Source organism: Dendropsophus ebraccatus, chromosome 8 (assembly GCF_027789765.1).
Source record: "Dendropsophus ebraccatus isolate aDenEbr1 chromosome 8, aDenEbr1.pat, whole genome shotgun sequence".
Classification (NCBI taxonomy): domain Eukaryota; kingdom Metazoa; phylum Chordata; class Amphibia; order Anura; family Hylidae; genus Dendropsophus; species Dendropsophus ebraccatus.
Window position 1 is genome coordinate 113,301,018 of NC_091461.1, and position 16,057 is coordinate 113,317,074.

Sequence of the window (16,057 nt, forward strand, 5' to 3'; positions counted from 1 at the left end):
CAGATGCTGTTGTAGTACTACAACCTCCACCCTGTGGCTCTCCAGATGTTGTAGTACTACAACCTCCACCCTGTGGCTCTCCAGCTGCTGTTGTAGTACTACAACCTCCACCCTGTGGCTCTCCAGCTGTTGTTGTAGTACTACAACCTCCACCCTGTGGCTCTCCAGATGCTGTTGTAGTACTACAACCTCCACCCTGTGGCTCTCCAGCTGCTGTTGTAGTACTACAACCTCCACCCTGTGGCTCTCCAGCTGTTGTAGTACTACAACCTCCACCCTGTGGCTCTCCAGCTGTTGTAGTACTACAACCTCCACCCTGTGGCTCTCCAGCTGTTGTAGTACTACAACCTCCACCCTGTGGCTCTCCAGCTGCTGTTGTAGTACTACAACCTCCACCCTGTGGCTCTCCAGCTGCTGTTGTAGTACTACAACCTCCACCCTCTGGCTCTCCAGCTGCTGTTGTAGTACTACAACCTCCACCCTGTTGCTCTTCAGCTGTTGTAGTACTACAACCTCCACCCTGTGGCTCTCCAGCTATTGTAGTACTACAACCTCCACCCTGTGGCTCTTCAGCTGTTGTTGTAGTACTACAACCTCCACCCTGTGGCTCCAGCTGCTGTTGTAGTACTACAACCTCCACCCTGTGGCTCTCCAGCTATTGTAGTACTACAACCTCCACCCTGTGGCTCTCCAGCTGCTGTTGTAGTACTACAACCTCCACCCTGTGGCTCTCCAGCTGTTGTAGTACTACAACCTCCACCCTGTTGCTCTTCAGCTGTTGTAGTACTACAACCTCCACCCTGTGGCTCTCCAGCTATTGTAGTACTACAACCTCCACCCTGTGGCTCTCCAGCTGTTGTTGTAGCACTACAACCTCCACCCTGTGGCTCTCCAGATGTTGTTGTAGTACTACAACCTCCACCCTGTGGCTCTCCAGCTGTTGTTGTAGCACTACAACCTCCACCCTGTGGCTCTCCAGCTGCTGTTGTAGTACTACAACAACCTCCACCCTGTGGCTCCCCAGCTGTTGTTGTAGTACTACAACAACCTCCACCCTGTTGCTCTCCAGCTGTTGTAGTACTACAACCTCCACCCTGTTGCTCTCCAGCTGTTGTAGTACTACAACCTCCACCCTGTGGCTCTCCAGCTATTGTAGTACTACAACCTCCACCCTGTGGCTCTCCAGCTGTTGTAGTACTACAACCTCCACCCTGTGGCTCTCCAGCTGTTGTATTACTACAACCTCCACCCTGTGGCTGTCAGGGCCTGCTGGGAGTTGTAGCTCTGTAATAGCTGTAAAGCCACAGACTGGAGACAACTATACAGAAAATCTTCAATCAAGCCGCGGAGTAAAGACAATGGTACTCCGCCATAGTTAATGCAGAAAGAGCGGAGCGGTGGAGAGGAAATATGTCTCCCCGTTCGCTGGGATTCGTGTAACTAAGTAAATACAGCCAAGTTCTAGCTGGGCCTGGAGCCATGATTGTGATGGAAATTGACACAAGAAAGGGTATATCAATAAACCTTCTGCAGAAGAGACCTTAATGGTTTCCTGAAGTCACAGCCATGCTGTTAAACTTTACAGGGGGATGCGCAGACAGGAACAAGACTGAAATAACAGAGAGATAGAAGGAAAGTTAGATTTACATAGAAGTGGATGAGGATTGCAATGTGGAACTTGGCCGGGAGCCACCATGTTGGATAAAAAACCATCGCATGTTCCAGAATCCAGCTGTGCTGCAAAATAATCACTTATAGTAATAGTAATAATTAAAAAAAAAAAAAATAGGAATAAAAAAAGTGAGGACGCTTTGTCCTTGCTGTCAGTTTATGCATATAGGATATCTAGATGAGGGTTACCACCATGTCACCACCACACAGATCCTTACTATACAGTGCACGATAAGCATCAGGGTATGAAAACTAATACCGCATGAACCATACGTCTATACCGTAGTCTACACATGTCTAGCACCACTTTGGCATTGGTTTGATTGGAGTTCAGGTCCATCTTGTCACCAGCAAAGGAAAACTGACAGCATAGTTATGCATATATGCTTGCTGTCAGTTTCCAGATCACACATGCAGTGCATACTTACCTAGTGCGCTGCGGTATGATCCGGCACTGTTACCTCCAGACAGCCGCTGTGTGCTTCCTCTGGCTGTGAATTATTGTGGAGGAGTCCGGACTGCGGCCTGTAGTTACTGCGGTAACAGGACAAGATCTGACAGTGGCGGATCACACAGCAGCGCTGATGGTAAGTATGCACCGTTTGCATGATCTGGAAACTGACAGCACTGCATGAACAATTCAAGGATCATTTGTGCGTCCCAGCCCTTTGATAAATTGTGCCACATAAAGGCTCTTTCAAACGAGCATTTGCACGGCTCCATGTTGGGCCATGTAAAATGACTCTTAGTCAGGGAGTAGGTGAGGGGCCAAAACCAGGAGTAGAAAACAGGTACCAGGTGACAATGTTAGGACCCATGTCTAAGAATCACTTAAGGTTAGGGGCAAAAAGGAACAAGAGTGAAGTAATGGATGTACCATGTTACTTGGGTGCGATGGTTAGGCCGGATCTCCTTCTAATAAGGCCGATGTCCTATAGGATTGCTGGTTGGCATGGCTACTTGACACATAGCATGGAAGTCGCATTCACAAAACCAATGTTAGCCACATTTTTTAATACATAGTCTGAGTATACAACTTGGAGACATAACCAGCAGGGGGCAGTATGAGACAATCTGAATCACAACATGCAACCATGATTTGAATGCAGCTTTAGATGTAACTGGAGTATACTACATGACTCAGGTATGGGATATGATATCCAGCACGTGAACAGCTATTGGTGCCCGTGTCCGTCTCTGCATCCGCTTACCTTTCATTATGGTAATGGCAGAGACGATTTTCTTTGACCGCCACCAGACGTAGCGCATACAAACAGATGCAGCCGGACTCTGGAGACCTTCACCTAATGAAGATTTATTGTGCGGTGACATCTTGAGACAAGACATCAGGGCAGTTTTTGTACAGACTGAAAGGAGATGCCAGGTGCTTGTGCTGAGTTTGTAGTTTTGTCACAGTCCAGTATAGTGATCGGAGAGGTAAGTACAGAGGTAGCAGAGCTGAGTTTGTCATTTGCTGTAATCATGATGCAGTATCTGTAGATTACACTGAACTATATACAACAGTCCTATTATTGGGGTAGTTTGGCTTATAGGACATATTTCAGATACCTTATCAGGTAGTACTATGTAAATAAATGGGGGTGGGGGGTGTTCAATGGTTTTAACAGCAGGACACTGTCTATTTGCTTGCAGGATGGGGTTTCATCTGAAAAATAAATTCAAATCAACTGGTGCCAGAGATTTACAATTTACTTCTATTACAAAATATCCAGTCTTCCAGTAATTATCAGCTGCTGTATGTCCGGCAGGAAGTGGTGTATTCTTTCCAGTCTGGAGAGCAGGAGAGGTTTTCTATGGGGTTTTGTTACTGCCCTGGACAGTTCCTGACATGGACAGAGGTGGCAGCAGAGAGCACTGTGTCAGACTGGAAAAATACATTACTTCCTGCAGGACGTACAGCACCTGATAAGTACTGGTAGATTTTTTTATTAGAAATAAATTACAAATCTGTGGCACTTTCTGGCACCAGTTGATTTGAAAGAAAACATTTGTTTGATGAACAACCCCTTTAAATAGTTTTGCTACTTAAAGCGACTCTGTACCCACAATCTGACCCCCCCCCCCCCCCCCCCCAAACCACTTGTACCTTTGGATAGCTGCTTTTAATCCAAGATCTGTCCCGGGGTCCGTTCAGCAGGTGATGCACTTATTGTGCTAAAAAACAACTTTTAAGCTTGCAGACCCTTGCCCTACGGGCGTATCTGTGCCCTAACTTTGCACCACCCCTCCGTCCCTACTCCCCACCCTCCTCATCATTAGGAATGCTCCAGGCAGATTGCCTCCAATTCCCCATCTGTGTCAGCCTGACACATGGACTGGATTAATAAGCAATGCAATGTTCAGCATGGAGAAAATGTTCCAGTGGCATTCCTAATGAAGAGGAGGGTGGGGAGGAGGGACGGAGGGGTGGTGCAAAGTTAAGGCGCAGATACGCCCGTAGGGCACGGGACTGCAAGTTTAAAAGTAGTTTTTTATGGCAATAACTGCATCACCTGCTGAACGGACCCCGGGACAGATCTTGGATTAAAAGCAGCTATCCGAAGGTACAAGTGGTTTGGGGGGGGTGGGGGTCAGATTGTGGGTACAGAGTCGCTTTAAGAACATAATTTCAGACCAAACTAAATGTTCCTTTAATTTTCAGAGCCAGATCTGCCACATCTGTAATACTGAGAAGGAAATGATTCCTGGCCTATTACTGCCCCGCTGTTACCACCATCCATAGTGGCAGTCACTATGTAGAAGCGGGATGTGCACATATCTGTATATCTGTGAATATTTTACATGGTTGTCTATAGCTTCCTGCTGACTGCAATGAAGAATATAACACGCAGAGGAAATCATATAGAAGTGCAGGTAACATATACTATAGAGCAGGATATTAGGTGTACTGCCTGCCATCACAGAAGCCAGGATACGCAGCCCGCGGCTCTCCATCTGGCAGAGAGCTACCCAGCCTCATATACCCTGCTAACAAATGGCTGGTAAGAGATTCTGGGATTTGTGGTTCTGCTACAGATGGGGGGCGGCCAGGTGTTAACATTAGTTTACATCTGGAGGTACTTTTTTATGCTTCTCTCCATTTCCTAAACTAGATTCAGTAAAATGTCTCATAGGTGACGGAGATAGATAATAGATAGATAGATAGATAGATAGATAGATAGATAGATAATAGATAGATAGGAGATAGATAGATATTAGATAGATAGATAGATAGATAGATAGATAGATAGATAGATAGATAGATAGATAGATAGATAGATATCTTCTTATTCATCTCTCTCTCCTCTCCTCTCCTCTCCTCTCCCCTCCCTTCCAAGAAGGCTCATGTAACAACCCTGGCCAGCTGTTTCTGCACTCTGTAACGCCGAGAGGGTTAATCTGAGGTCAGGTTGCTGGTGACCTCAATGTGATTAACCCTCCCGGCATCACAGAGTGCAGACACAGCAGGCCAGGGACCCGTCTTAGAAGGGAGGGGTGAGAAGGTAGATAAGAGTGAAGACAGAGTAAACAGCTTACACACATATTTTCGTGTCTTCAGCAGAAAGCAACATGCTCAGAACTGGGGGAAGGAGACTGAAAAGAAAATAACAAGTATGGAACAAATTTTTTGCCTCCAGGATGAGGGACGATTTAACATGGATTTTCCCTGAGTGGACCCCTTTAAATTTATGCAGAACTATAAAAAATTCTGAACGGTTCACAAATGTTCATGCACCATCGTTTGTCACCCAGTGCATTCTGCAGTCATCATGCGTGTCGTGCCAATGATGGGAAAAAAACAAAAGTTGTTCTCTCATCTACAATAAAGTTCTGCATTGTTGCTCCTGCGGAGTAACCCCCTCTTACCGATAGATATAACGACGCCGATAAGTACATAGGACGGAGATGAAGCTAAACCCGCCACATCACGTCTTCCCACCGTACAGTTCCATCAGTGGGATTTTCTTATCCTTGTAATCTTTTTTTTTTAATCTTTCTACGAGATCTTCTTCGAGAAAAATCTTTACTTTATGTCGGTAAATCTCCCTTCTTTTGTATTCAACAATCTTGTCTCCACAACAAGTCATTAACCCGGCAGCCCCTCATTTCCTTGCTGGCTGTGCGGGTTCATTGTCATAGACAGCGCTCACACAGACGCCCCTCTCTTCACGTCTCCGCGCCTCTGACACGCAGCCGAGAATACCAGCTGTAATTTATTACCTCCACTTCCCTTGGCCCACAACCCTCCCCAGCCTGGCAGAGAGGGAGAGTTTTTCTCCTTGCCATCCAGTAATTGGTACCAGGACAGTTTTGGGACATATTTCTGCCTACCTATTCATGTGTAGGATTTTGATTCCATTTAAAATGAATGTTGTAAACCCTGGGTCGAGAAACTAATAGAATTTTCTACATTTACCTGCTGATCCACAGCCTCCAGGCGAGATTGGGTGTCAGCCGGCAGTCAACTTGTAGATTGAAGCAATACTTTAGAAAAAAAGCTGGAATGAAAAACATCCCTTCGCTGCTCGTACCGAAAGGGACAAATTGTATCTGTGCAGGAACGTAGAATAAAGAATCCACATGCGACTCTGCGGGAGCGGGAAATGTTCTTCTATATGTTCTGCTGCTGGTTACCGTTATGACGTATGAAGGAGTCGGAATAAATTACACGTCGGCCGAACTAATGTTCACCAGCAGCTGTTCCTCCTAATTCCCTTACGTATGCACACTCGGTTGAGCATGCGTTTTAAATGGGGAGAGAAGATGTAGCTGCTGCCAGATCCTCTTTGGCAATGGCATCCAGAATCCAACATGTCTATACATATCCTAATGACAACCTTTTAGTCTAAGCTGCTTCAAGTCTGGGTACTAGAGATGAGCGCAACTCGAGCTTGCTTCCGTCCGAACCTGGAAGTCTCGGCATTTGATTACCGGTGGCTGAAGAAGTTGGATCCATCCCTAGGTCTGCCTAGAAACATGGAAATGTCCATTGGCCATAGTCTGTATCCATGTTTTCCTGGACTCCCTAGGGCTGCATCCAACTTCTTCAGACATCGGTAATCAGATGGATGGATTCAAGGATGCTTAAAGAGGTAACCAGGCTGGGGTTATTTTTAGTGTATGGCTGGGGAGGGGGTGGATATAGAGGACGCAGGCCACTTACCTCTCCGGTTCCAGCGCCAGGTCCCGGATCGCGCCGCCCCGTTCTTCTGTCCCGCTGTTGCTTCCTGGTCTGAGCTGCGGCTTGAGACGTGACGTCTCAAGGCAGCTCAGTCATTTAGCGGTCGTAGCTGGGTCGACGACCTCTATATACACCCCCTCCCTGGCCATACACTAAAAATAACCCCAGCCCGAAGTACCTCTTTAAGATGCGCTTATCTCTACTGGGCGCCCTTCAGAAATGAAAAAAATTCATAGACTGTGTAGACTTATAGACAGTACCAGACCAAGCCCAAAACTGGCAATAGCAACTGCTATGGGGTCCAAAAACTTACAGGGCTTATCTTCACTCTAACTAATAGGGCACATCTCTAAATGACCCCTGAAATTTACTAGCACAGGATATTGGACCAAAAAGGAAAGGTGATTGACTTTTAGACTATGTTCCCACAAAGTCAGAGAAGTACTCTGCTCAGCGACTCTCTCCTTGTCTGGGAACAGGCTCCAGACTTAATATAGAATCCATCTTCCGCAGTAAGATGGCGAGAGGAACACTGGGCCAAGTGCTTCTCTGGCTCTTTTGAGTGATCAGTTGGGTTCTCTGATCCTGATGTGTCTCTAACAGTACATATGTGTTGGCCAGTCCTGACAAATTTGATGGGACCAGACAGTCATCTAATGTGTATGAGTACTTCCTGACTCTTCATGCATTCTTGGCCAAACATGCAAGGCTATGGAGGGGTTGACCGATTTATTGTTCAGCTGACAGCTATCCTATGTGTATGGCCGGTATCCAATCGATTCCGGCCAAATTCCATAGTGGGATCAGTACATGGTCAATGAGTGGACACAGCACCTGACATAATATGCTTTGTCTTACAGGGTGCAGTCAGGATCCTATCTCAGCACTGGTTGGTTCACCTTGATCCTGGCGATGGACGCCTGTGAGGGAATCCATGTATATGGAATGATCAACGATACATATTGCAGGTAAGACCATTTGGGGGAATTGGGAAAGTAAACCCATGGAAAGGCTTATCTAAGGGCAGTCTATGGCATTACATGGCTATGTTATTAGTGTACAATTGGGAGGAAGATCCACCAATCAACCACGTCACATTTTTCTAGTATCTGCTATTCTGGCCTTACTCTTTAGGCTGCATGGTTGAGGTTATTGTAGTCAATCTGCGACTCCGCAACCACCCTAAAACATCTCTATATGACCTCTAGCATTGTTGGTAAAAGCATTGAGCCCCATAGTAATAATCAAAGTGGGCCACCAACCCACCCCTTCCATCATCTTCTCTTTCGATGACCCATTGGGATGGTTTCCCCATTGCAGTATAAAGAACAGAGCCCGCCAACTGGTTGGGACCAACAGGCCTGGGCCCCATCGGTTCAGAGGCCCCATAAGAGCTGTATTTTCTGAGGGTACATTCAGGGTTTGGGTGACATTGCCCATTTGAGTAGCGTATGGGTCAGTTGAGATTGAGGATCAATCCCGCACCCAAAGAAATGTCTTTGCACCTTCCCTCTTATAAGACTTATACCATAGGCTAATCCTGTTTTATTCTTTTAGGGCAAGTGGCTTCCGGAAAGTTCCTTATCATTACTATGAACCAGGACGATATGAATGTGATGAGTACATCCTACATGAAAACGCCCCGTACGGAGGACACCGTTTTATCACCGAAAAACGAGTGTTTGCAAAGTGGGCAAAGCTGCACAATATAACGTTCAGCAACCCGGACTGGTCATTACCTTAATATAATGGACAGAGCAATGGACTGTCATGATACAGTAAAGCCTCAAAAAATACAATGGAAAATACTGAGCGGGGGGTAAGACATATCAGACGTTACAAGCACTTTATGCCTCAGAGCAGTCATTCCAAAACGGGCATGCTGGGAGTTGTAGTTTTGCAATAGAATGAATATCAGTACCTTAGAGGTTAATACTCTGAGATAGTAGTAACATAATAAAGAAAGACTAACTCTTCTGCAAACCAATGATCCCTAACTTGTTCTAGAGCTACAACTCCCAACAGCCTTTGAGGGAATGTCTACCTTTTATCACCACTAGGTCAAACTTTCTCTGCTGATTCTTCTCTGATACAAGGCTCCATATTCCTTGATTTGGTAAAATTCTGGCCGCCTTAGGGTAGCTAAAGAACAGACTGCATGCTGTCTGGTTATTGAGCTCACTGTATACACAGTATACAGGAAGCGCCACCTAGTGGCGGCTACAGATAGCCAAAATGTTAACATATATCGTGGTTTATTCAGAGGATTTGGAGCTCTGGATCAGAACAATAAAGCTCAATCAGACATAAACATATATTAACCTGACATTTCAGGATATGTACATGAGGAGTAGCACTGTTTCTAGCCATTAAAAAACTTTCACCAGTTTTCCCATCAGCAAACTCCCTCTGTAATTTTTAGTTTTTCCCGAGACAGTGGGTGTAGACTCGCTTCTATGGCTCCCATACATTGCACATTCAAAGGGTATCTTTCTCAAAGAGGGTATCTTACTCCCTTATATCTCCATAACACACAATCAGAAGTAGTAGCAGCATGGACATTATAGAGCAGTTCTAAATAGTGTAAGCTGTGAATGGGTTGAGATATAATACTGAGTACAAGCTGCTGCAGGCTCTCTGTCTCTTTCCAGCCACTTCTCCTCCTTTACCCTTTACCATAGCTGCAACCTCTTTTTTTCAGTGAGCTGACCCATCTAAAGGCAGGCTTAAACAGTTTATGCAGACTATATGATGACTTTATAAGGGGGAGCAGGAAAGGAGTCTGATACATAGAGAAAGACGCATTTTCTCTAATAAGATATATTACACCAATTTTACTTTTGTATTATTGATGTAAGAAAAGTTTGTTGAAAATGTTCAACTATTTGAGAGTCAGCTGAGAATGTTGGGAAAAAAAACTGCAGTGTTTAAGGTGGTCATATACTTTAACTTATCAGTGATTTTAAAGAAAACTTTTGTAGAACTTTTGAATAATTGTTAAGGTGCTCTACCCAAGCTGGACCTCTGTGCTTGCTAGTCTAGAAAGTAGTGATTGATAGTCCATAAAGCAGTGAGCAATATAGTCACCTGCCCTAACCGTATCACAGCAATAAGTGGGCCAATGTCGGGCCGGACGTTGTAGCAGACCCTACAGGGAAGCAAGTTCCCTTAAGCTTGGACAGCTGCCCCTAAATGTGCTGCTTCTGTGTTTTTCTTTTATGGAGCAGGGTTGCCAACCTGATTTTTTTATTTTTCTTCTGGGCACCTTATGCAAAAATCAAGGACGGCCAATTTTTTTTTTTTTTACAGACCATAATGAATGATAAAGAATATAAGTGATGTATGTCTATAGCTCAGATATGATCACATTAGCAGCAATTGCTGTGCACTGTAAAATGCTTACGCTTATAGTGGCAAGAATCTGAATAAGATCAATCACCTTCCAAAAATTTGTGGGCACCAGTTCACCAATTATTTTTAAAAACTTGAAATTTAAAGGGGGTTGGCAACCCTGTTATGGAGTTTTTAGGGGTTTTACTAACATAGTCACTTCTACCCTATCCACAGGATGTGAAGTGTCTGATCGTGAGGGATGGGAGGGCACCACTTGGACCAACCAGAATCTTGAGAACGGGATTCTTAAGGTGGTCATCAACCTTAGACTTATGTCCCTCGTGGCACATAAAGCCATTGTCTAGTGTGTATGGGGCTCCCATGATCAACCACTGACGGTGGTGATAGATATCATGGCTGACCTCTTTGTTCAGAAAGAGATAGTCGCAGAAGACCCCTCTTGCTGCAGCTTACCCCTTCCCTCCTGACAGAGAACACAGGAGAGCTTGGTCGTATCGGTCGTATCCTGTCTATGGGGAGGACAGGTGGCGGGCAGGAGATTAACCTGAAGGCCAAACAATCAGTTATTGAAACCTTTAAACTAGACTCAATGCTACTCCATCCATGGTTTATGAGAGTGCTAAAGATAGCCATGTACATTGCTCAGCTTTCTTCGGGACTCTCATAGTCTTTGGACTGCTGCTTGATTCAGAGTCCCATTCTGGAGTCCTGTTCTTGAGATTGTGGATGGTCCCAATACACTAGAGTCTTTGATCAGTCTCTTATCCCCTCTCCTGTGGATAGGAGATACGTGTCTGTGGTGGTAAGACCCCTCAAAATTTTACCACTCCCATAGTCAGAGAACAGAACAATGGTTGAGACTTTGCACCACGGCTCGATTTGAAGTCTCCTTCAGGAGTTTGTTCTTGAGATGGCAGGGGGTTCCAACCATCATAATAAAACCAATATAGGGAGTTGTCATCTCATAGAACAGCTCTTAAATGATATGCAGGATCACAAGGTGTCCCCCAGCTGGGACCCCAAATGATCAGCTGTAGACTAGAAGGAATAAAAAATGCTCAGAGATGGTGAGACATGTTACCTCTCCTGACCCCCATACTCACTGAGGTTGAGGTTATGGGGTTAAGAGGAGAAGATATTCCAAGATGGTGTTTTATCTGTATAATATACACAGTACTCCCCATTCTATAAAAAGGATGGCGTTCACCGCTGAAGAAGGTGGGAAGATGCCTCCAGAACTGTTGGCCTTGGTCATGACGAGACACTTTCCTGTCTGTTGTCGCTCAGACAGCTGGCACCCAACCTGGGATTAAGCATATGGGCTTCACCCCTATAATCCAGATGACTATATCATGACTAACACAGTGGTACATCATCTTACCCTCCGCTCAGATCATCGACACTGCTGTAATAATAACCGATACTGTGAACCCATACTTGACATATATCGATGCTTTAATTCATCTTCTTCTTTCTAGAAGCTAAAAAAAAAAAACTGTTTGTAATGTTGTTGTTTTTTTTTACGAAGCATGAAAAATGATGACGCAAGTATTTTTATATCGATATATTTTTTTAGGCTATTTGTTTATAGGGAGCGGCTCCTTTTTATACGTATCTACTTCATCTACACAATACCTCTAAGTGTCGTGCACATAATGTTGTTGTTGTGTGGGTCACCTATGCCCATTTTTCTATATACTGTATTTTGAAGGTTGTGCAACTGTAATATTCTGCCCAATGGATGATTATAATCAAAAATATCCTTGAGCAAGGTCTTCTCTTGCCCCGTTGTGGTCGTTGAATAGTAGCAGCATATCAGCCAAGAGTCCCCGTTTTCACGGAACAGTCCCAAAAAGTGGGCTCAAAGGGACAGGGTATTTGTAATTTAGCACCAAAAGGGGGAAGAGTTAAAAAACAAAAATTTACACAATTTTGAGTCCATATGTTGGCCAATATCCAGTAGTGAATGCTGGAGATTATTTTAATCTACATCCTTATCAGTAAACTGTTCATGTCTTCTGTCCAAGTCCAAGATCGTAATAAAAATCCTTAAAGGGATTTTCCAGGACTTAAACCTTGAAAGATGGCTGCCAAATTTATTTTTTACATGGCGTAGTTTGCCTAGTGTGTCATGAGTAGTGCCATACATGTTATGTCACATGCCCTAATTTTATAAATTGTATGCATGCACTTTTTTTTTTATAAACGTGCCCCGAAAGGTTTATTCTTATTGCTACCACCAGGTGACGCTACATTATAGTACTGCAGAGTCACCCAGAACTGGATAAGATATTGGACCCCCTGTTTCAGCCATGTATAGGACACATACTTTTGGCCCCTTCCGTGGAAGTCTTTGTGAGTTGTGTAGATAGCCAAGGTAGAACTTAAAAAGAAAGAGATAGAAGCATTGGGGGCCACCAACCCTTCGCGACTTGGTCAGTGAGGTTGGGTGTTGGGGATGTCCCCATGGGGCTTGTTCCCCTTATGACAATAACTTAGTCTTCCTGACTGTAAATGGCACTACTACAGTCCATGGCTAGTCACCTCAGACCATAAACAAGGCTCTTCTGATGACGGCCGCGTTAAGAAATTTGCAAACGTACTGTACACTACTGCATCCACGGTGCAGAAAAAGCTGTAATAAAATAACTAAGTGAAAAACAATACACAAAAGAACAATACATAAAACTATGAATTTTCTCTTCCATTTCCTTTTTTTTTTATTTGTACATGTGAACGGCAATGACTTGAAACGCGATAATACAGACCTGTACTAGAAGTTGTAGTGACAATTTTCCAATTTTCTGTGATGTGCATTATGTTTCATTCTTTTATAGATGTCGAGATCTCTTGTTGTTTTTAATACTTTTTATATTGTTTTATACATCATCAGTTACTTTTTGTTCCAGGGCTTCTTTATCATTGATGGTGTATCCTTAGGAGTCCTCATTGTGTTATTGTTGAGAGTCTGACCACCAAACGCCCTACAGTCTGGGCCCATTCATTTTTCACACCAATATGGTGGTTCGTTCACATGGGTGGGTTCGTCCAAACCGGAGCGTGCAGCATTTGATTACCAGAGGCTGAAGAAGTTGTAAGCAGCCCTAGGGAGTCCTAGAAAAGATGGATATAGTCTATGGCCTAAGGCTGGATCCATATTTTCCAGACAGCCTTAGGGCTGCATCCAACTTCTTCAGCCACTGGTAATCAAATGCTGCATGTTTGGGTTTAGGGCTCTTACAAGTGCTGATTGGCAATGGTCCCAGAGGTCAGACCCCCATCACTCATACAGTGATGGCCTGTTCTAAGGATAGAACATTCTAGAGAACCCTTTCAATATTCCTTTGAATGTAGCAATATTGTTAGATCAAAGTGCTGTTTCGACATAGTATCTGCAGGCTGTTGCTCTCGTCCTGGTGTAAAACTACCCGTCCTGGCATGGAGGTTGTCACAGGAGCTGAAGAGCCATAGGTTGCAAACCTCATTGGTAATGCTGTACATTGAATTAATTAGTAGAGATGATCGAACATCGGGAATTGTTAGGTTCAATCGAACTCGATCCTTCTCGAACCTTCGTCATTTGTTTCCCGATGCCTTCCCGTTCCGTGGGGAAGGTGGAGCAAGCCCGAGTACCGCCTGTAAAACAGGGATACAGCCTATTACCTAGGCTGAATGCCTGTTTTCCAGGAGGTACTTGTGCTTGCTCCACCTTTCCCACTGAACAGGAAGGCATCGGGAATCAAATGACAAAGGTTCGAGAAGGATCGAGTTCGATTGAACCTAACAATTCCCGATGTTCGATCATCTCTACTTATAAGGTAGAGTACCTCCATAACACACCACCCATTAGACCAGATGAGATTGGAAGCGTAATACGGTACAGTGTGACCCCATAGACTAATATAGATGCTGGATTAGGGATATGTATACAGACAATATAATACACAGTCTATAATGTGTATTATACTGTATACTTCGGTACAAGAAACAAAGTACCATCTGATCACCTGGAAACATTGCATTTTTTCTGTACGTCTTATGTAGAATATTTTAGGTCTGTGTTTTTTTCTATGAATTCATTGGGAACGTCCATGAAGCATTTTGTAATATGTTTATATAAATAAATAAAACGTTAAGTTTTCACACGTCTTACTTATTCGGATGTCTCTCTTTTTTATTTGTTTTTGAGCTAGTAAGTACAAATCTGTCTCTATCTCTAATTCTTTGTCTTTTCTGAGCTACTAGGTGTAGACTAGCTGCTATGATGTTTTTTATACACTGCACACACACACACACACACATATAGAGGAGGGGGTCCTGCTCCCTTCTATCTCTAGAGTACTCAGAAGCAGCAGCATGGAGGACATTATCAAACAATACAGAGTCAGATATTATACTTACTAAACATTAAGCTACTTCTGTGTCACTCTGCAGCTCCCTCCACTAAACTCCACATAAACTTCTATAGGCAGCATGTTATCTGATCCCTCAGTGGGATGATTCATTTAAAATAGTTTATCATTGTGAATAAGGGATGAAGGAAAGGAACGTGATGAGTGGAGAAAAAGGCATTTTCTTTAAAAAGGTATATTACAAAATGTTTTATACTGTACTTTAATTTTACTATTGATTTATGCAATATTTCTTTAAAGGTCAGTGAACATTTAAAGGGGTAGTGCGGCGCTAAACAATTATTTACTAAATAACACACATTTCAAAGTTATACAACTTTGTAATGTATGTTATGTTAGTGAATGGCCCCCTTCCCTGTGTTCCCCCCAGCCACGCCAGACCCGAAAGTGCAGTGCTCGATACTCACCCGATTTGTGTCGACCCCCGGCCGCCATCTTGGGGACAATGATGTAATCTTCCAGAGGCCGCACCAGCCCTCCTTCATGCCGGCCCCCCTCTCTGCAGCGTCAGCAGCTGCTCAGCCGCAATTGGCTGAGCACAGTTATGCTCAGCCAATCGCGGCTGAGCAGCTGATGACGCGGCAGAGGGGGGCCAGCATGATTGACGGTCGGAGTGGTTCGGCCGGCCTCCCGAAGATTACATCATTGTCCCCAAGATGGCGGTCGGGGGTCGACACAAATCGGGTGAGTATAGAGCACTACACTTTCGGGTCTGGCGTGGGTGGGGGGTACATGGGGAAGGGGGCCATTCACTAACATAACATTATAATGTGTGTTATTTAGTGAATAATTGTTTAGCGCCGCACTACCCCTTTAAGATGTGCACAAAATCAGACAGACATCAGTGAGTTCACCAACCAACACTATACACACACATTATAATGAACAATTAGGAATGGGGATTGCAGGAATAGACAGGGGGAACTGGGATCAGGGTATAAACCTTAATAGCCAGCATTGAGAGACTGGCTCAGATTTCTTTTATGAGGATCAAGAGCCCGATCCGGATCCCCATTGGACCGGCGCTCTGATCCTCCAGGTTCCGGACAGGCAGAGGGAAAAGTCAATCAAAAGACTTGCTCAGCTGCTGCAATCAAGTCTAGCAGAGCTCAGTGTAACTCCTGCATTGCCAGATGCTCAGAAGCTTATGTGTATATCTATTTATATGTGTGTGTATATCTATATTTGTATGTGTATTTGTGTGTATATATATATATATATATATATATATATATATATATATAGTGCAAGGTGTATTTCATGTCACACGCCTTCTTAGATTTTTTTAAGCATATATCTATATTGTGTATATATATATATATATATATATATATATATATATATATATATATGTATAGTGCAGGGTTTATCTCCTGTCACCCAGCTTCTTAGATTATTCTCGTGGAGATCACCATTTGTCTGATTATAATTCTGCTCC

The 16,057-nt window shown here is 44.0% G+C and overlaps 1 protein-coding gene across 2 annotated transcripts in view; it reads left to right on the forward strand.

Annotated features, from left to right (window-relative positions):
* ST6GALNAC3 (ST6 N-acetylgalactosaminide alpha-2,6-sialyltransferase 3) overlaps window positions 1-13,320 on the forward strand; it is a 210,845-nt gene extending 197,525 nt beyond the window's left edge. Inside the window, exons 4-5 of one of the 2 annotated variants that reach the window (XM_069981471.1) lie at window positions 7,714-7,821; window positions 8,411-13,320. In XM_069981471.1, coding sequence (XP_069837572.1) covers window positions 7,714-7,821; window positions 8,411-8,597 — 295 coding nt within the window. In that variant the 3' untranslated portion in view covers window positions 8,598-13,320. Of the gene's footprint in view, window positions 1-7,713; window positions 7,822-8,410 lie in introns of those variants that run through there. The other variant, XM_069981472.1, reaches the window with a different exon arrangement.
* The last annotated feature ends 2,737 nt before the right edge of the window (window positions 13,321-16,057 follow it).